The sequence below is a fragment of the Pan troglodytes genome, chromosome 16, assembly GCF_028858775.2.
Source record: "Pan troglodytes isolate AG18354 chromosome 16, NHGRI_mPanTro3-v2.0_pri, whole genome shotgun sequence".
Classification (NCBI taxonomy): Eukaryota; Metazoa; Chordata; class Mammalia; order Primates; family Hominidae; genus Pan; species Pan troglodytes.
Genome location: NC_072414.2, coordinates 73,156,503 through 73,176,963, shown reverse-complemented (window position 1 = coordinate 73,176,963; position 20,461 = coordinate 73,156,503). Strand labels below are relative to the sequence as shown.

Below are 20,461 nucleotides of genomic sequence, written 5' to 3'. Positions count from 1 at the left end.
CTCCCTCTCCACACACACAATTTCCCATACTATTTACATCTTGCATTGGTGTGGTACCTTTTTACAATTGATAAACCAATACTGATACATGATTATTAGCTAAAGTTCATGGCTTACATGATGGTTCACCCATTGTGTTGTGCAGTTCTGTGGGTTCTGACAAGTGCATAGCGTTATGGATCTACCACTGTAGTATCATACAGAGAGATATATTTACTGCCCCAAAAATGCCCTGTGCTCCACCCCTTCCAAAGGCTTTGCGTTGTTTTCCAAAATAATACCCAAATCCCTTACAGTGTCCCAAAGGAGCTAAATGATCTCACCCTTGTTTATCTCCCAAACTCCAGCTTCCACCTCTGCCTCTCCTGCTCGCTGCATCCCACAGCCACCCTGGCCTTCTGGCTCTTTCTTGAATAAGCCATGCCCTTGTCACCCTAAGACTTCTGCCCTAGCTGTTTTCTCTTACAGGAAAGTTCCACTTCCAGATCTTCATATGGCTGGCTCTTCCCTGACTCCATCTCCTAAGTGGGATCTTTCTTGACCACTCAACCTAAACCAGGCACTCACCGTTACCTCTCCTTATTTTATTTTCTTCATAGAACTTGCCAGCATTTGAAGCTGTCTTGTTAGTCTGCTTGGGTACTTACATACCACCCATCCGCCCCATCTAGGTCCCACACAGGGACCTCATCAGCCTGTTCACTGTGGGGTCCCCAGCACTAGAGCATGCCTGGCCCATAAAGGGTTGATAAACATTTACTGAGTGAATCAATGCATAAATGAATGAATAAATAAATGACTAATGCCATGTAATGAGTTTCTACATTTGTTTGTAGTTTCGAGTTTACAAAGAGCTCTTCCAGACATTTCCTTAGCGTAATTTATGTGATTAGGCCCAGGTTTAAATGGAACTTAAAAAACATATTCACAGTATCTCTCTTAGCTCCTAGAAGCCACAGATTAGGAAACAGAATGTTCTCTCCAAGGGAAGAGAGTTTAGTTCCAAGAGCATTCATGACCCTCCGGTTATGACAAGAAGAATCACTTGGTTTAATTCATGGCTCTAAAACAAATAAAAAATACTCAGAGATATAGAACCTTGGCTGATTAATAACAGCAACAACAAGCATTTGTGCAGCACTTGCTGTGGGCCAGTGTGGAGGCTGAGGCAACTCCATCTTGGGTGCTAATCCCACATGTTGGATTCTGATTAACTCCAGTTCCAGGAAAGTCTCGTAAGGTTTCTAGTCTATCTACTGTTCCTTCTATAAGAGCATGTACTTATCCTGCCCTTAGGTCAAAACAATCTTGATGTTATTGTACTTACCATAAATCCTGACCTTGAGCAATCACCCTACCCATTCCTTCTGAAGCACTGTACCCTTCTCCTATGATATATAAACCCTGGGTCTGGGGTGTAATTGTGGGGATTCCCCATCTTGTCTCGCCATCCTAGACACAGACATGGCTTCTGGACATAAGTCCCTATTCAACATTTCTTTCTAAGAAACTGGATTTTTCAGCTTCTTTCTTTGGCCCCTCAACTTCCTCAGCCTTTGGGGGTAGATTTGCATAGGACTGCTCACCATGGAACAGCTAGACACAAGGCTAAGTACCATCCACACAGTATCCAGCTCCACAATTCACTTGGAGGGTTGGTACCATAATGATTTCCCCTTTTTCTTATAAGAAAGGGAGGAAGAGACATCACAGGGAGTAAAACAACTCAAAGCCCAAAGTACAGAGCCAGGATGTTAACCCAGGATTATCTGACAACAAAATCCAGTCAGTTCTTGTCCTTGTACCAAAAGCTGAGTAAGTAAACATTGCCGTGCTGAGCATCTATAGATTCCTACCCATCCCCTTCAGCCCTATCACATGGGTGGGCTTAGAAAGGGTTAAACGCCACACTGGGAGGGAGTGGTCAGTGCCTGGGTGGTGCTATTTTTAAGGCCAATATTAGGATGGTTTGCACAGCACCACCTGGCAACAACAAAAGGCCAGGTATTAATGAATGACACACCCGGGGGAGAAGGGGGATAATGTTTCCACTCAGCAAGACTTTGGCAGGAACCGTGTGTTCAGTTTGGGGTCTTGCCTTTTACAAGGGTGTGGAGGCAGTTGAGTCCCTCATCTTTTCTGGCTGTCACAGAATGTCCGAGATGCCCTGGCCAGGGGCCCTGGCCTGCGTGGCTTCAGACAGGACAAGGGTGGAGTTCGAGGTGGATGGTGCCCAGCTGTGCAAAGCAGTTATTTGTCCCACGCTTTCAGTCTTTCTGCCCACACAAGTATCTGAGGAACGCCGCTTCCTGCCTTGCATCAGAAGGCAACATTTTTAAAGATTAAGAAATCCCTACCTTCTTCTCTTAATTTGTTGTTGTCATGACATGACTGACTCAATAAGTAAAAATTTTAAATCCCTGCCCAAGGACACAGGCTTGTCTCCCCGAAGCTTGAAGTTCCTCCAGATGCTTCGTGCATCCTTCCACCTCCACATGTCAGCACACTCTGCCCTTTCTAAGCAAGAGCTTCAACAAGCCCTGCCTCCAGTGAACTCTCGTATGTTTTTCAAGGCTTGGCTCAGAATCACCTCCTCCAGGAAGACTTCCCTGACACCCCCTCCCAACTCACACATTAAATCACCAGTTGCCTTGACTGGGCGTAGTGGATCAGACCTGTAATCCTAACTCTTTGGGAGGCTGAGGTGGCAGAATCACTTGAGGCCAGGAGTTCAAGACCAGCCTGGGAAAGACCCTGTCTCTACAGCAAGACTCTGTCCCTACAAAAATAAAAATGAAAAATTAGCTTGGTATGGGCCAGGTGCAGTGGCTCATGCTTGTAATCCCAGCACTTTAGGAGACCAAGGCAGGTGGATCATTTGAGATCAGGAGCTGGAGACAAGCTGGGTCAACATGGAGAAACCCTGTCTGTACTAAAAATACAAAACTTAGCCGGGCACGATGGCGGGCTCCTGTAATCCCAGCTACTCGGGAGGCTGAGGCAAAAGAATCGCTTGAACCCAGGAGGTGGAGGTTGCAGTGAGCCGAGATCGTGCCACTGCACTCCAGCCTGGCGACAGAGTGAGACTCCGTCTCAAAAAAAAAAAAAAAAAAAAATTATCTTGGCACGGTGGCATGTGCCTATAGTCTCAGTTACTTAGGAGGCTGAGGCAGGAGGATTGCTTAAGCCCAGGCTTAAGCCAGGAGGTCAAGGCTGCAGTGAGCCTTGATCATACCACTGCACTCCTTGTTTCAATAAATAAGAAATAAATAAGGAGCTGCCCTTCTGTCCTCCCAAAGCACTCCATGCTGAGTTCTCTCATCCGTGTGTCTGCCTTATCCAGTAAGGGAATAAAGCCTTGCTGCCAGGGGCTGTGCCATATCTTTCTTTGTAGCCCTGGTATTGAGCATAGTACCTGACATAAACTGGATGCTAAGTAGCTGTGAGAGGAAGGGATGAGAAGAGGAAGAGAAAGAAGAAAAAAAGGCCGGGAGGAAGAAGGGCAAAGGAAGGAGGGAAAGAGGGATTCTTTGTGATCAGATGCATAGACACAGAGACAATATAGACACATCAACACATGGATCTAACCTGTTACAGGCATACGTATGCACGTGCACACCCTAGTCACAGGAGGGGTTTGCATTGAAAAGAGCACTGGTCCAGGAGTCCAGCAGCCTGAGTACCTATCCCCTGGGCTGCTGCTGACTAGTGTGTGACCTGAGGGAAGCCAGTCCTCTTTCTGAGCATCAGCTTCCTCATCTGTAAAATGGGTTATTATAAGACTTATACAGAATGCTCTCACTGCCTGAAATACAGTGGATGTTCAACGCATACCAGCTCTGCCTTCCCTCAGCTCCATCTCGCCCGCAGTGCCCCACACACCCTCTGCAATGGGAAGAAAAGAACAGCAGTGTGCAAGAGCCAGAAATGCCTGTGTCTATACCCTCCCCCTCTCCACCTCATAACAACATAGCGATTCAGACGGTTGAAAGCACATCTGCCCGACACTACCTGCAATCTATTTTGTGCTGTTTTTGTATTCATCTTGCTAGCGAAAGGTACATGCATTGCCTCCAATGCCTGTTCTAGTCTGGACTGAAGCAGGAAATATGAAGACAACTCTAGTGGGAACAGCTTGGCACCCATCACTGGGCCTTAGGGTCCATGGGGGCTCAGGTGAGGCCCTCAGGATAAACAAGGACATACAAAGCCTCAATACAGTGCTCACCACCCATGGGGCCCCTGCTCCATCTCCTCTGCCCTGGTCTGTTTCTAACCTCACTGTCAGAACCCAAAACTGCAACCCTAATCCCAAGCCCAGAGATAGCCAGGACCACTCTCTGTACCTTGTTGCCCTTTAGCCCAGAATAACCCATGGCTTGGTGCTGCTTTCTTATCCCAGAACCCCCAGCCAAAGTCTGCACTTGAACTCATCATGAGGTCTGCTCACCACAACTGGGGGCCTTTCCAGGCAAAGGTTCTGCCCCCATGGTCAAAGGAGGACAAAGCAGGTGCCATACTTTATTTAATCAGGTCTTTAAAGTTAGCAACAAGTTGTGTATTATCAGCAAAAATTGAAAGCAACTGAGAAGGGCACAAAAGAGCTTTATGGGGTGATCATGATGGTAATTTTTTTGGGTGGGGGTGGACAAAGTCTTACTGTCACTCAGGCAGGAATGCAGCGATACAATCATAGTTCACTGCAAACTCAACCTCCCAGACTCAAGCAACCCTCCTGCCTCGGCCTTCCAAGTACCTGGGATTACAGGTGTGCACCGTCACACCCAGCAAATTTTTAATTTTTTTAGAGATGGGGTCTTGCTATGTTGCACAGACTGGTCTTGAACTCCTGGGCATCAGCCATCTCCCTCCTCAGCCTACGAAAGTGTAGGGATTACAGATGTGAGCCACTGCATCCAGCCAGTGATGATAACATTTTATGCCTTGCTAGGGGTGTGCTTTACACTGGGATATACACTTTTCACAATGAACTGAACAGTGCACTTAAGATACATACATTTCACTGTATGTAAATCTTACCTGAAAGAACAACAGTAAACAAATATTGAAAGTTAGATGTATGATGAAGTCAAGTTCCACCCTGGAAGGTTCGCCAGTGTAAGTAAGTGCACACACATAGTCTGCCTCCAAAGGGAGACCACCTATATCCTCACCCTACTTTCTACTAGAGAGGAAGCCAGGGGGGCTACTTTGGGCCCTCAGGTACTCTTTATTTAATCCCCAACTTATTTGGAAATGTATTCAAAAATAAGATGGATAGCCAGGCATGGTGGCTCACTCTTGTAATCTCAGCACTTTAGGATGCTGAGGCAGGGAGGATCACTTGGGGACAGGAGTTCGAGGCCCCCCTGGGCAACATAGTAAGACTTCATCTCTATATTTAAAAAAGAAAAAAATGAAAAAAAAAGATGGATGCATGGATGGACAGAGGGATGGAGAGATGGATAGATGTGATAAAGCAAATATAGTAAAATGTTATTTGTAGAATCTAGATAATGGACATAGGTATGTTGACTACAATTCTTTCCTCTTTTCCATATGTTTGAAAATATTTATGATGATATTTTGGAAAACATAAAATTGAAAGCAAGCCAAGATGTCCATAATTGGGGAATGGTTAAATAAATTACTGCACAGGCATCTGATCTGATTTTCTGAGGTTGGTAAGACTGGTGGTTCAGATAACTTTGTCGGAACTGAGAAGTTATCCACAACCCAACGTCGAGTGGAAGCATCAGCATGTGAGCAGTATGGATATGTAGAAAGCTCATCGTGCTTTTTCAGCTGCATACTGCTTACTAAGAGTACAGGCTTTAGGATGGAATAGACTCGCCTGTGTTCAAATCTGTCCTGCCACTCACCACCTGGTTAAACTCCCTGTGTCTCGTTTTGGTTCACCTGAGAAGTAAAGACAACAGCATGTACCCCGCAGCACTGTAGGTAAAAATAAAAAATAAAAATAAAAACAAAGTGCTGTAGGTAAGATCAAATGAGTCAGTGCTCATGCAGGTTGATCCTAAATCAATGCCTGGTGCTGAAAGCACTCAGGAAGAGGGAGCTGCTGGTATTACTGAGGGCTTTCCAGGGTTCAGGGCGAGGCCCCTGGTAGTGAGGGATGCACACTGAGGGGTTGGCTGCCAGATGTGGGGAACAGAGACAACTGGCTGATACACAGGCAAAACCTTGCCCCACCAGCAAAAAGATCTTATTCCCTTAGCTAACAAGTCACCATAATTTTTTTAAGATGCTGCAAGAAAAACAGACTGGATGGATGTACACTTAAAAAACTCACAGTGGCTAGGTTAAGCTGGTAAGATTTAAAACACTTTCTTTTCCCATCCCTATTCTACAATTCGCCCATTTGCTTCTCCATCTCTGCCCCAGTGTAACTCCCACACACCCTTCAGAAAACAACTCAAATAGCACCTCCTCAGGGAAGCCCCACGCTGATCTGCCAGACTAGGCCAGTTCCCTGTTACAGCCTCCCATAGAACTTAACCCTCTTTGCCGTTATATTTATGTGTGTACAGTTGTTTGTTTAATGTGTCCCATTAGATCCCCAGAGCCCAGCACAGTGCTTGAAGCCTAGAATACTCTAAATAAATAATTTGTTGAAAATAAATTCCAGGCTGGGCACAGTGGCTCACCAGCCTGAGCAACATAGGAAGACTCCATCTCTACAAAAAAATAAAATTTAGCCAGGCATGGTGGCACACTCCTGTAGTCTCAGCTACTAAGGAGGGTGAGGTGGGAGAACTACTTGAACCCAGGAGGTTGAGGCCATAGTGAGCCATGATCATGCCACTGCACTCTAGCCTGGGCGACAGATGAGATCCTGTCAAAAAAAAAAAAAAAAAAAGGAAAAGAAAAGAAAAAAAGCAATGAGAATGAATTCCAAGTGTTTGGGAAAGTGATTTCACTCTTTGTATATTGAAAAGTAAATAGGAAATTAGGAGGAGACGGAGAGTAATAAAACTATATCCATGCTTGTCCCGGGCAACATTACATAGCTCTTAACTATCAAAGACATATGGCAGTGTCTCATGTGGTTTTACTTTTTTTATTGGAGAGACGTTGGGGGGATGGTGGGGGAAGGTGTGCAGCAGAATCCTCCTCAAACCCTATGCCCCACCCTCCAGCCCTATGCAGAGCCTCCCTCTGCTTCCCACAGGCCCAGCCCCTCCTTGCTGACAGGGGCCAAGTCCCAAGGATCCCCAGGTGACTCGATTCCTATTTCCCAGCAGAAGGAGTCAAGGCACCTATGGTGGAGACCACAGGACCCAACTATTATTGAGGACACATCCAACCACCATGACCACATGCTCAGAATCTGCACATGTGAAATAGCAGAGCTGGAGTGTTTTTAGAGGCCATGTCTAGTCCAACACCCTTCCATCCACTTTATAGACAGGGACACTGAGTCCCAGATATGGAAAGGGGCTTATCCAAAGTCACACTTCTATGCAAGGATTTAACTGGACAGATGTCCCTGCATGTGAATGCCCAGTCTTCTAACAGCCTAACTCAGAGAAAGAAGGCACTGTGTCAAATGTATTGAGTAGATGATGGGGCATCGCCTGGATAAGCTCCTCACCCCTGGACCGAGGTGTTCATTCCCACAGCTGACATAAGTGTTGCCTGTGACAACTCACAACTGAGTCCCTCTCAGGAAACTGCCTTCAGCCAAAGACAGCTGCCTCGCCCAAGGTTATGCCTGGATTCCAGGGGCAGCCCACAAGCAATGACTGGTCACTGCAGGGATACAAAACCCCATAAGATCCCCTGGATCCGCTGAGGCCAGTGTTGCAACTGCATCACAGCCCAACTTCTCCATCTGTCTGGTTCTGTCTCCCTCACCCCACACTGGTGTTGTTCCCAGAGCACACACCAATGAACTTCCTATGCGCAAATCTCTGTCTCACTATCTGTTACCAGGGAAACCCAACCAAAGGCAGTGCAGCCAGGGTAGGAAGTGGTAAGACCTCCCTGTGAATCAGAGTGAATAAAATGGTTTCACCAAACACGGAGCACCTAGTAAACACCAGGTCAAGTCCCACCCTCGAAGATCCCCAATGGAAGTAAATGCATCCATGTCATCTGCCTCCAAAGGGAGGCCGCCTGAATGCTCACCCTACTTTCTGCTATACGAAGAGCCAGGGCTACTTTGGGCCCTCAAGCACTCTTTTCTTCATCCTCAAGCCTGTATATCTATGATGGTTGCTGTGTCAGAAGAGGGGAGCAGCCTGCTTAGGAGAGCTGACATGTCCTCTGAATTCGTACATGCCATTTGGGTCATTTCACACACTTTATCTTAGTTATTGTTTCTGCCTTCCTCTGAGGTAAGAATTTATGACCACCGTTTTGCAAAGGAGGAAAGTGAGCCTTTGAATGCCTTTTCCAAGATCAAGGAGCCTGTTACCCTCAGAGCCAAGATTCCATCCCAGGTGGCCACGCCCCATGGCCCAGGTTCTTATTCCCTACACCCCACCGCCTTTCTTCAGACTTCAGCGGATGCCTTAATGCAACCTAAGCAAGTAGATGCCAGGGTTCTAGCCATATCTTTCTGGAGCTAGAAAAGTCAGAATATGCCTTTGACTTGCTTACTTCTCCTTTTTAAGGAAAACCATGTGTTTACTCTCTTATGCCAAAGTTGCAACAGAGCTGAAGTTTCGCCAGTGTTAACTTTAAAAGTTGGGCAGAAGGGTTAAAACGTTCTGCCCTGATGCCTGTTTATGTTTCCAGAGCAAAAGAAGAAGATTTTAATAAGAAATGCTCTCATCTGTTGGGCTGTACCTGCAGGAAGGTAGGGGATCTGGATGGAGGCCCCTCCCAGTTCTCAGATCTGCTCCAGAGACCAGCACTCCGTTCACTTCTCCCAGAGCTGAGCAGCTCCCTCTTCTGTTCTGCTTCTGCTGAAACTGGAGCGGAACTGGTGGGGACCCTGAGAGCTAGCGTTTTAGACACTGATGCCTCTGCCCCTTGAAGAGGAAGCCAGGGCACATGGAAAACCATTGCCCTGGCCAGGGTTCACTCTCCTCCCCTGTGGGGGTCCTGCAATTGCCCTTCCCGAACTCTCTGCCAAGCACATGGTGAGCACTCAGCCAGCCTCTGCAAAGACAGGCATTGTGTCCTATTGTAGCACACGTGTGCACACACTTACACGTGTGCACACACACTCACACGTGTGCACACACACTCACTCATATACTACACAGTGTGACCAAAACCATGCTTCCATTCCCCTGGGAGGATGTCAGGAAGGGTCCACCCCTCCATTCCAACCTCCCCTGAGTCCCCTGGGATAGGAGAAGGAGCTCCACTCACCGTTCTGCCTTCTCGGGAAGACTCTCTTCTGCAAACTCATTGCACAGGGTTTGAGGGAGGGAGAGAGAGCTGTGAAAAGTTCCTCCAAACCAGGATCAGGGGTCCATGGGAGGATCGATGGCAGCTTCTCGGCTGGGAGTATTTGAATATGAGTTAAAACTACAAAGTAACTCCTCGTTAGAACTGTTTTTTCCTCGGCAGGGAGGGAGAAAAAAAAAATCCCTTTCCCTCTGCCAGAAAATCTTTAACGTTTCACAACGGTCGCTTCCAACTCCTGCCCTCCTTGAGAAGCAAATGTGTATAAAGGCAATGTTATTTCACTGAATCAAGCCCTCAGATCATAAGCCTTTTCCTGTACCACAAACAGAAATGTAAAACCTCAAACTTTCCTTTGGACTTGGAGTCTGTTGTGAGAGGGCAGAACACAACCCTTTCTGAGGTCTAATGTATGGAAAATGTGCCGCACTGTTTAGATCATCGCAAGCACTTGAATCTCTGCCCCCCTCTTCTACTTTTTTTTTTTTTAATGAGTTCTGGTATGTTTATGTAATTGCATGGGACAAACACAACACCTAAAATCCTTGCCCAAAGTTGAAGTGATTCATTTTCTCCTTCACACACACCACACACAAACACAGCGCCTGTTTAATCCAAGTGAAAACGCCTTTCATAAAATCTGCAAAGAGCTTGGGCAGAGAGACCCATGGTGAATGCAGCCTGTGTCCCGAGAAGGGCAACTGGGCTCGGGGGAAGGTGGAGGCTGACTTTAATCAAGACAAACAGAAGGCGCTCTGACTCCTGCCATGCCAGGACAAAAAAGGGATAAATGAAAAAGGGGCTTGGGCTCTGGGTAATGGTGCTATAAAACATTTTCAGCCTACTCTACCCAATTTCCTCCGCTTGCCTTCTCATACCAGGACATTTTATTTTTGGACTTGGACAAGATGTACTATTATTTAAAATGACCAATTTGACCGCTGGGTTAAATAAATCCTTGGATCACCATTGGAAAGACCAAAAGAATATACAGTGAGTGGGCAAACAAAACTGAAAACTGAGAAAGCAATATCCACCCCTCTGGTGGAAGAGTGTGATGATTTTCTGGACATAGCAATGTGAGACTGAATGGGAGGGAAAACCTGCTCTGTTTGATAGAGAGAAAAACTTACCAGGAAAGCAAGTGAGACAGATCCTGGTCTAGTCCCTGAGTTATCTGTCACCAGCCAAGGGCCCCAGGTCTTTCTGGGATGGGCCCCCTGCCGTGGTGCCTCTGGCCTCAATATCACTGCTACCACTCAGGGCTCCAAAGAGTTGTGGCCACTGGCATCACCATCACTCTGCTCAATCCACTGCTAAGACACTGTGACTCTCGTACTCCCTCTGCACCCCTCACCCCCATGCAAATATACTTTAGATAATCATTTCTCAAGGCAGTGCTACAGGTTGCCAGAGAAACTCTGCTATCAGCACCTGGAGTCAGAACAGCTCCCTGAGAGCCATCATCACCCCTAGGTGAGGGTGGGGACCCTGCACTGGCACTTCCTGACCCTTCCTTACTCTGATTATTGAATGAACTGCCTAGGCTCTGAAACTGCAGGATGCTGCAGCTGTGCCAGGAGCACTGTGAGGGCCAGAAACTGGCCTTGCATTTTAGTCATACCCAACAGCAGCAACAATAAGCAATAGGCTAATAAATTCTGGGAGTACTCTGCAGATATTAAGATGATGTGAGGCCGGACACCGTGGCTCACACCTGTAATCTCAGCACTTTGGGAGGCCAAGGTGGGTGGATCACCTGAGGTCAGGAGTTCAAGACCAGCCTGGCCAACATGGCGAAACCCCATTTCTACTAAAAATACAAACATTAGCCAGGTGTGGTGGCATGTGCCTGTAATCCCAGCTACTCGGGAGGCTGAGGCAGAAGAATTGCCTGAATCCAGGAGGTGGACATTGCAGTGAGCCAAGATCATGCCACTGCACTCCAGCCTGGGTGACAAAGTGAGACTTTGTCTCAAAAAAAAAAAAAAAAAAAAAAAAAGAAAGAAAGAAAAGAAAAGAAATTAAGATGATGTGATAAAATAAGATGTATTGCCATAGAAAGATGTCTGCATTATATTATTAAGTGAATAAAACCGCTTACAAAAAAACATGGTGTAAATATGATCCACATACATGAAACAAGATCAGATCTGGAGAATAAAATTGAGTTTTTAATTTTTATTTTCACCATGAGCTTTTCAATGTCCCTTTGGGCTTTTCACTTTCAATTCATGCCATCTATATGATTATTTAAAAAAAATAAGTCAAAGCATTGGCTTTAGAATTTCTAAATAGACTTTGTTAAATCAGTAGCAAAGACCATAATACTGAAAACCATGGTTCATAATGATATGAATCAAGCCTTTGACAAAAGTATGATGGACAGAAAAATGGCTTCTCCAGAGATGTCCACATCCTGAACCTGGGAACCTGTGAATATGTGATGTTACATGACAAGGGGGGATTAAGATTGCAGATGGAATTAAGGTTGCTAATCAGCTGACTTCAAAATAAAGGAATCATCCTGCATGATCCAGGCTGGCCTAGTGTAATAACAAGTATCCTTAAAAGTGGAAGGAACAGCTCAGCTCAGTGGCTCCTGCCTGTAATCCCAGCACTTTGAGAGGCCAAGGTGGGCAGATCACCTGAGGTCAGAAGTTCAAGAACAGCCTGACCAACATGGTGAAACCCCATCTCTACTAAAAATACAAAAATTAGCCAGGCATGGTGGCATGCACCTGTAATCCCAGCTACTCGGGAGGCTGAGGCAGGAAAATCTCTTGAACCCAGGAGGCGGAGGTTGCAGTGAGCTGTGATCATGCCATTGAACTCCAGCCTAGGCAACAAGAGTGAAACTCCATCTCAAAAAAAAAAAAAAAAAATTGGAAGGATCAGAGAACCAGATGCCTCAGCAGCTAATACAGTAAGGATGGTCCTGGACAAAGGAGAGACTGACAGGCGACATCTGTAGTGAATTCCAGCAGAGAGGCAACTGCGAGTTGTGTGCACCTTCCAAACACAACAGCCCAGCAGGGAAAAGCCTGAATTGAGTGAGTAGTTACCCAGAGGAGACTGTGTTTTATATTAAGAGTGGAGGGAGGTAGAAGAGGAGGTCAGAGTCAGAGTGAGACTTGAAAATGCTCTGCTGCTGACTTTAAAGATGCAGGAAGGGGCCATGAGCCAAGGGAACGCAGGTGGCCTCCAGAGGCTGAAAAAGCAAGGAAATGGATTATCCCTTCTAGCCTCCAGAAAGAAGTGCAATCCTGCTGTCACCTTGATTTTAGCCCAGGAAGACCCATGCTGGGCTTCTGACCTCCGGAAATGTAAGCTAATAACTTTGCCTTTTTTAAGCCACTAAACTTGTGTGGCTTATCCAGATAAATACATTTGATTTGTTTTTATTGTGTTTGTTTCTTTGTTGCCAAAAGCTTGGCTTTGACTACAAAGAGAAAAGCCTGGAGGATGCAAAGCACAAAATTTATGTCATAAACCACGAACTTGGGAAGAACATGAGATGCTATCTGAGCAGCTTTCTTCCTATCCAAAAGCAGATAAAAGTCTGCCCAGCTGAAGGGAGGGTGACGTTCAAAGGCCACAGGTTGGAGCCTGAGAGGGCCTCTGCCCACTCTGCTCCTTTCCGAAGTCAGCACCGAGAGATAGGGGCCGTCCACACTGGAGAAAACTGCGCAGAGACCTGTATCCCACTCCCTGCCTGAGATTCTGGGAGAAAAGAGCCTCTTTGAGTGTGAGTCTACACAGAGTAGAAATATCCACCTGGGATATTTAGACAAAGATTCTGGGACACTCTCCTGAGTCTTCCTTTGGGGGTGGGAGTATAGCTGAAAGTTTCCTGTGCCTTGAAGAGGTACCCAGGATTGTCCTGATGTGCCAGCTGCCCCAGGGAGCTCTTGACAGTCAGACACAGAGGAAGCAGGATGACCTTCACGGATCAGAGAACCAGATGTCTCGGCAGCCCACGTGGTGAGGATGGGACCTCCCTGGACAAAGGAGAGGCTGACAGGTGACATCCGCAATGAATTCCAGCAGAGAGGCAACTGCGAGTTGTGTGCACCTTCCAAACACCACCATACTACACAGCAGCCCAGCAGGGAAAATCCTGAATTGAGTGAGTAGTTACCCAGAGGAGACTGTGTTTTAAGTTTAGAGTGACTAAATTTACTTTGAATTGACAAAATTAACTTTCCATCATCCACAACAATGGAGATTTAAGAGTCGACATTCAATCACATGGAAATAAATAAGGTTGCATGTTTGCACATAATTTTTTTTGTTAATAGCTTATTGGCTGTATGCCAATGTTTGAATAAAGATTATCTCAGGCTAGTGGGATTATTTATTTTTTCTGTATTTGCTAATTTATTTTTTGCCAAAAGAAACATGTTTGTTCCTTGACAAAAAGGGAGGAAATAGGGCCAGGTATGGTGGCTCATGCCTGTAGTCCCAGCACTTTGGGAGGCGAAGGTGGGAGAATTGCTTGAACCCTGGGGTTTGAGACCAGCCTGGGCAATATAGCAAAACCCTGTCTCTTAAAAAAAGTGTATATATATATTTATATATAAATATATATTATATATTATATATATTTTAAAACAGGGGGGAGGGGATATACATTTGTATAAAAATATGGGAAGCCCTAGTCTTTGGGAGGCCAGAACTATGCATTTATGAAGAGATTGTATTCTCAATGAGGAGGAGATCTTTGTTTTGTTCACCGATTTATCCCAAGTGCCTAGAACGATGTCTGGCACGGAGTAGATGCTCAACAAATATTTGTTGAATGACTTCCTCAAACAATTCACATGCCTCTACGACAACCTAGATGTCTAGTTTCCAGCGTTGATGACAAGCTTTTATCTTATTCTGTATGTTCCTAGGGACTTTGGTGGGAAGATCAGGAGGCTACATTGGGAATCACTAGCCAGACACCATGTCTTTTGAGGTTAACATTTCTGAGTTTGCAGCAGTGTTGAAATTAAGCTAGAGCTGTGGGCCTGTTGTTTTTGGCCTCTTGGCTTAGGAATCTCATGCCTGTGCATCTCAGATGAAAGGTCCTTGACACTGACTTCTGAGTTTCTACCACCAGCCCCAGGAAGAGACCCCAAAGCATCAGGCTTCTTTGCACACCTCCTTCCTCTCTAGACTATGTCCCTCAACCTGGAAGAATGGGTGGGGGTCAGAATGGCACCATCCCAATTACAACCACAAATTAGAAAAGCTGGAAAGCTGGAATGAGCGTTAGGGGTTGGGGAGAAACCACATTTGGGGAGGTCTTCTCCCTATTTCTTTCATTGTTTCTATATGACCTCTTCCCATACACAAACCCAAATCCTTGCCATCCCTCCCCTGCATAAAAGGAGCCGAGGGAGCAGCTTTTTGTTACACCCAACTGTCTATAACGAAGAATGAAAGGTCCTGCCTCTTACCAGTTAAACCACCTTGGGAGAGACAAAACTTCAGCCACCCATACACATTCCAATTTCTGTTCCCCTCTTGGCCGCTGGCTGTGCCCCCATTAGCAGCACCCCTTACTGGCCCCTAGCACTGACAGCTTGTTGGTGTCCCCCACACACTCAACAGTGCCTTGGATTGTTCTCCCTTCAGATGATTGGGTCCCCTTCCTCAGCTAGTCCTTGTGCCCCCCAGCCCCTCAGGGCTATGGACACAGATGCTTCCAGTTGCTACCGGGCCTTCTCCAGCCCTGAGCTGATTGTGACTGGGCTGCCAGGATGTTGGGGGGCTCAGAGAGCTTGGCACGCAAGGCCCGCAGTGACCTGCACTGCTGTAGGCATAGGATCTACTGTGCCTGGAATGAGCCCTGAGTCCCCCCAGGTCTCATGTATTGACTTGGTCTGCCTAGCCTGCCTCCCGCTGCTGTTGCCTGGCCTGTGCCTTCCCTGGTGGGCCTGGAGCCCGCCCTAAACCCTGCCCCTTGGCCGTATGTTCCCTCTTGTTTAGCGGCCTCTAGTGTAGAGACTGGACTGTATAGTCGGCCCCTACTTCATTCCCCCAAAGCCACAAGTTACTGCCCCTACCAGATTCAGCACAGGCCACTTCTGCGGGGCAGACAGCCCAAATCCAGTCCAACTGCACCACTCCCTGTTATATAACGGATCTGTTGTGTTCCCGAGGGGCCAGACCTACAGCAGCCCCGGGACCAGTTCCCACAGCCGACTTCCTCCCGTTTCCCATTGCCTGGACCTCTGAGTTCTCAGCTGACGCTGTCAAATCACATTTAACACTTCGGGAGCTGAGCCATTACCTGCCAGCATCATCCCAAGATCACAAACCTCTAAAACTTGGCTTCTTCATTCTCCACCGGGGCCTTGTGTAGCAAATGGCCTGCAACATCTTCCAGGCCCTGTCATCAGAAAAGCCAGCATTGTCTCTCAAACCCTTGGCCACTTCCCACACATTCCCATGGAGAGCTGCCACACTGAATGGAGTGACATGTGACAACTTACATGACAGTGACCGCATGGGAGATGGGGCTGGCTCAGAAAATGCCAGTAAACTATTTTTCAGTCTAATGTGTAATCATTAACCCCAATGCCTTCAACTCCACGGATGGTAAGTGCACCTAATAATCAATGTTCTTATTCAACCAGCTCATTAGTTTTAAAATGTTCACTGCCTTCATCATTTGTTTTTGCATTCAGAACATTATAGAGGCAGGCCATTATATCAATTTATGGATTTTTAAATGCTTTATTATTTTTCAACATTCATGTGAAGGACAAATTGAGCCTCATTCAACATTCAAAGAAGGGCAAAAGCACAGACTGAGTGATGGTGGTAGTAGTGATGATGGCAATGATGGTGGTGGTTATGATGATGGCAGTCATGGTAGTGTTGAAAATAGTGATGATGGTGATCATGGTAGTGGTGATAATAGTGATGATGGTGGTGGTGGTGGTGGTGATGATGGGGATGATAGTGATGATGGTGTGGTGGTGGTTGGTGGTGTTTATGATGGTGATGATGGTGGTGGTGGCTGGTGGTGTTTATGATGGTGATGATGGTGGTGGTGATGGTGGTGTTTATGATGGTGATGATGGTGATGGTAGTGATGGCAGCTACCATTTCCTGAGTGTTTACTCTGTGCCAGGTACTTTGCTAATCACTTCACCTGTATTACCTCTCTGAATTAAGGCATATTGTGGTCAGCAGCACGTTGTAGAATGCCATCAAAGTTTGGTTATCTCCTCCAAACTAGACAAGAGCAGGAAAGAAACTGACAAATATCAATTGACACTTATGGCCACTATCTGGCTGGCTGACTGACTGTGGAGGTTCATCTGGATTGTCTGTTGTAGTAAAGGGAAAAAGTAAAGTGACTCCAATACCAGCCCATTACAGGGACCCAAGAAGCAATAGGGGACCCAGAGAGTAACACATGGCACCCAGGAATGAGTTAGGAACCAGAACTAACATGAAAGTCCTGGGTTAACCCCTGGGGCGTCATATCTTTGCTCCCCCTTGAGGTGGAGATAAGCAAGTAATAAGTACATCATTTGGAAGATGGTAAGTAAGTTCTGCTCTTCCTACCTTAAGTCAGTTTTGTCTTGCAGAAATTATTGAGTTGTTCTAGCTAGGAAAACCTGGAGAGGGCAGAGGCTTGGCTGGAATGCGGAGTATTCCAGCTCATGCTGCCGCAGATTGCTAAGCCAGGGGGGACAAAGGATTGTTGTCTGAATTCCACCTCTCCAAGGGAATCTGAATGTGTTTGGATGGATGTCAACCAGAAAGAGGCCAATGGTCCACCCAAGGCCAGATCTACTCACTGAGGCAGTTTAAAGTACAGAGAGTTAGCACAAAAGGCCAGAGCTCTGTTCTCAAGGAAGGCCCCAGAGTCAAGTTGCAAAGATCAGATCTCAGCCCTATGTCCAAAAGTGGTGACTGCAGAACTAAGAACACAGAGTGGGGGTAGACTGGATGACTTAAAGGCCAGGAGTGAGCTCCAGGGAAAGAAGAACTCCAACAATGAAAACACAGACAAGACCTCACAGAGGGGATGACATTAGGCTTAGCCTCAAAGGTATTTCCAGTCCCCCCAGGATGCCTTCTCAACTCCTTCCAGGTCATCTCACACTTTTCTCTTCCTTTACATCGACCACAGAGCCAAAATAAATCAGTAGTGAGGCTGTCAAGTTCTGGAGGCTCCCCCAGATCAGCCCCACTCTAAGCTTGGAGCTCACTTGGGTTACTGACTCTAGGCCTACCCCATCTGCAGTGGACACAACCCCACTGTAGGCTTGGAGCTTATCTGGGCTGCTGGCTCCATGCCTGCAACATCTGCAGTGTACACAGCCCCACTGTTGGCTTAGAACTCACTTGGGTTGCTGTCTCCATGCCTGCACCATCTGCTATGGACACAGTGGACACAGGCCCACTGTAGGCTTGGAGCTCACTTGGGTTGCTGTCTCCATGTCTGCACCATACGCAGTGGACCCAGCCCCACTGCAGGCTAGGAATTCCTACTCAGGTTGCTCTCTCTGTGCCTCCACCATTTCTGCTCCAACAGCTCCACTGTTTCTCTAGAGGCATTTTTTCATCTTTCCTCCTCCCTCTGCTGCTCCTTCTTCCTCTGCCCCTGAAACCTTAGCCTGTTCCTGTCCTTGCCCTTTACAAGAATCTCATTTGCAGCTGACACCCATCCTGCACTGTTAAGGAATCAATGGAAAGGCCCACCTAGAGCCCTGTGACTGAGCTCTCCTCCTTGGAGCCTCCTGTTGTCACCTTACTGTTTTGACCAGTGCTACTGCTTTCCATCAGCCATCCTCCTCCCACCCTGCTCCCTGAAAGGCCTGAGCCCAGATGCTTTGCTTCCAGGGTATTGGCCATTCACTCACACAAGTGAAACTTCCCACTCACCTAATAGCCAGAGAAGTTGTTATAGCCCCAAATCACATTGTTAGATGGTCATAGAACATGTTGCCTGTATCTTTCCTCTTTCCCTGAGATCACACTGGTAACAACTGTCACAAAATCAAAGCTCAGGAGGCCAAGGTGGCCAGATTATTTGAGTCCAGGAGTTCAAGACCAGCCTGGGCAACATAGTGAGACCCCCATCTCTGAAAAAAAAATGAATTGGTCATGTTGGCATGCACCAGTAATCCCAGCTACTCTGGAGGCTGAGGTGGGAGGATTACTTGAGCCCAGGAGGTCGAGGCTGTAGTGAGCTGTGATTGTGCCACTGCAATCCAGCCTGGGTGACAGAGCGAGCCCCATCTCCAAAAATAATAAGAAGAAAGAAAGAAAAATCAAAGCTCAGATGCCATCTATGTTGTCCTCATTTCTCTGATGCATTAGATTTCAATTCTGTAACTAAAAAGAACAACCTTCATTTCTTCCCAAGATGCATTCAGTAGTCAGCAAAGAGCAACTGAATGGCTGCTGGGCTTCTGTCCTCAAAACCTCTCTATTGGAGACTGACAGAGGGGACAGAGGCAAGTACATTACAGTGGGGTGGTTTGGGGGATAAAGCTTAGCCCTGGGAGATGTGGGAGCACAGAAGAAGGCACAGACCCTGCTGAGTTAGGTCAGATAAATGCTGGATAGACGAATGAATTGACTCTGAACCTCGGGTGAGATGGCCAGCTGGAAAAGGGTGATGGGCATGTTTGAGTCACAGGCACCAGTATGCACCATGGTACAAGGACAGGAAATAGGAGGATGAGTTCAAGGAACCACAGTCTAATATATCAAGAATATTTCTGAGCCCCTTGTGTTTTCTCTGCTAGCACCATTACTATATTCCACATTACCCAACCCAGATAGCTACAATCTATCCCTGACTCCTTTTTGTTTCCTTATCTCAACTTTCAGCTCAATTCCTGACAGTTATATTTTCTTTGTTTCTTTTTATTATTATTATTTGAGACAGAGTCTTGTGCTGTTGCTCAGGCTGGAGTGCAGGGGCTCGAGCTCGACTCACTGCAACCTTTGCCTCCTGGGTTCAAGCGATTCTGGTGCCTCAGCCTCAGTAGTAGCTGGGATTACAGGTGCACACCACCATGATTGGTTAATTTTTCTTGTATTTTTAGTAGAGATGTGGTTTCGCCATGTTGGCCAGGCTGGTCTTGAACTCCTGGCCTCAAGCAATCTGCCCACCTCAACTTCCCAAAGTGCTGGGATTAGACGTGAGCCACTGTTCCTGGCCCCTCACAGTTATATATTCTAAACATCTCTCAGACCCACTGACTTCTCTGCCACTTCCTGGCTTAGGCTTTCATACTATTCAGCCAGAATAACCCAAGAGTCTCCTAATTTCTCTACCTTTATCCATTCTTACTCTCTCAAATTCATCCTCTCTCATAACCATAGAAATCTGACCTTTTGGCCAGGCACAGTGGCTCACACCTGCATCCCAACACTTTAAGAGAGGAGACTGGGGTAGGAAGATTGCTTGAGACCAGGAATTCAAGACCAGCCTGGGCAACATAGGGAGACCCTCTCTCAAGAAAGAAGAAGAAGGAAGAGGAAGAGGAGGAGGGGAAGAAGTCTGACCTTTATATTTGCCACTGAACACTTGACTGAGAGACTATATAAACTATCTGAAAAAAATCCCAAACCTTCTGAACAAGGCATGTAAGCCTTTATATAACTAAGCCCTGTCTACTTGCTTCAAATGCCAGGCTCCAGCAAAGCCGAAATTGTGCTAATTGTCTGCTTTCACTGCTGTCTGTCACCTCCATGCTTTTGTGCATCTGTCCCCTCTCTTCCTTTACCTTTCTCACCCTTTGATTGCCAGCTCAGGGATCACCCTTCTAAAATTCTCCTTTGAATGCTCCCCACCACTGATATAATTCATGCCCCTTTCCCACGCTACTAAGATTCTCTGCATATTTCTAATGCTGGGCTTTCTCTGTAATTATTTGTTGACATGTCCATCTTCTCCACTGGGTTGTGAACACATTGAGGCCAAATACTAGCTCTTATTCATCTTTGTGTTCCCTGATCTAACTCAGTGTCTGGCATACAGTGAAGACTCAAAATTGCCTAAACTAATTAAATAATGGCATTGGTGACTGATACTTCTAGTTACGAAAATAATGAA

At 46.5% G+C, this 20,461-nt stretch overlaps 1 protein-coding gene across 3 annotated transcripts in view; it reads right to left on the bottom strand.

The window, feature by feature from the left end:
• IL16 (interleukin 16) overlaps positions 1-20,461 on the bottom strand; it is a 147,112-nt gene that overhangs the window by 118,949 nt on the left and 7,702 nt on the right. The window contains 1 exon segment of one of the 3 annotated variants that reach the window (NM_001194930.2): positions 9,346-9,761. The exons of 1 other annotated variant lie outside the window; for it this stretch is intronic. In NM_001194930.2, coding sequence (NP_001181859.2) covers positions 9,346-9,385 — 40 coding nt within the window. In that variant the 5' untranslated portion in view covers positions 9,386-9,761. 3 annotated transcript variants of the gene reach the window in all.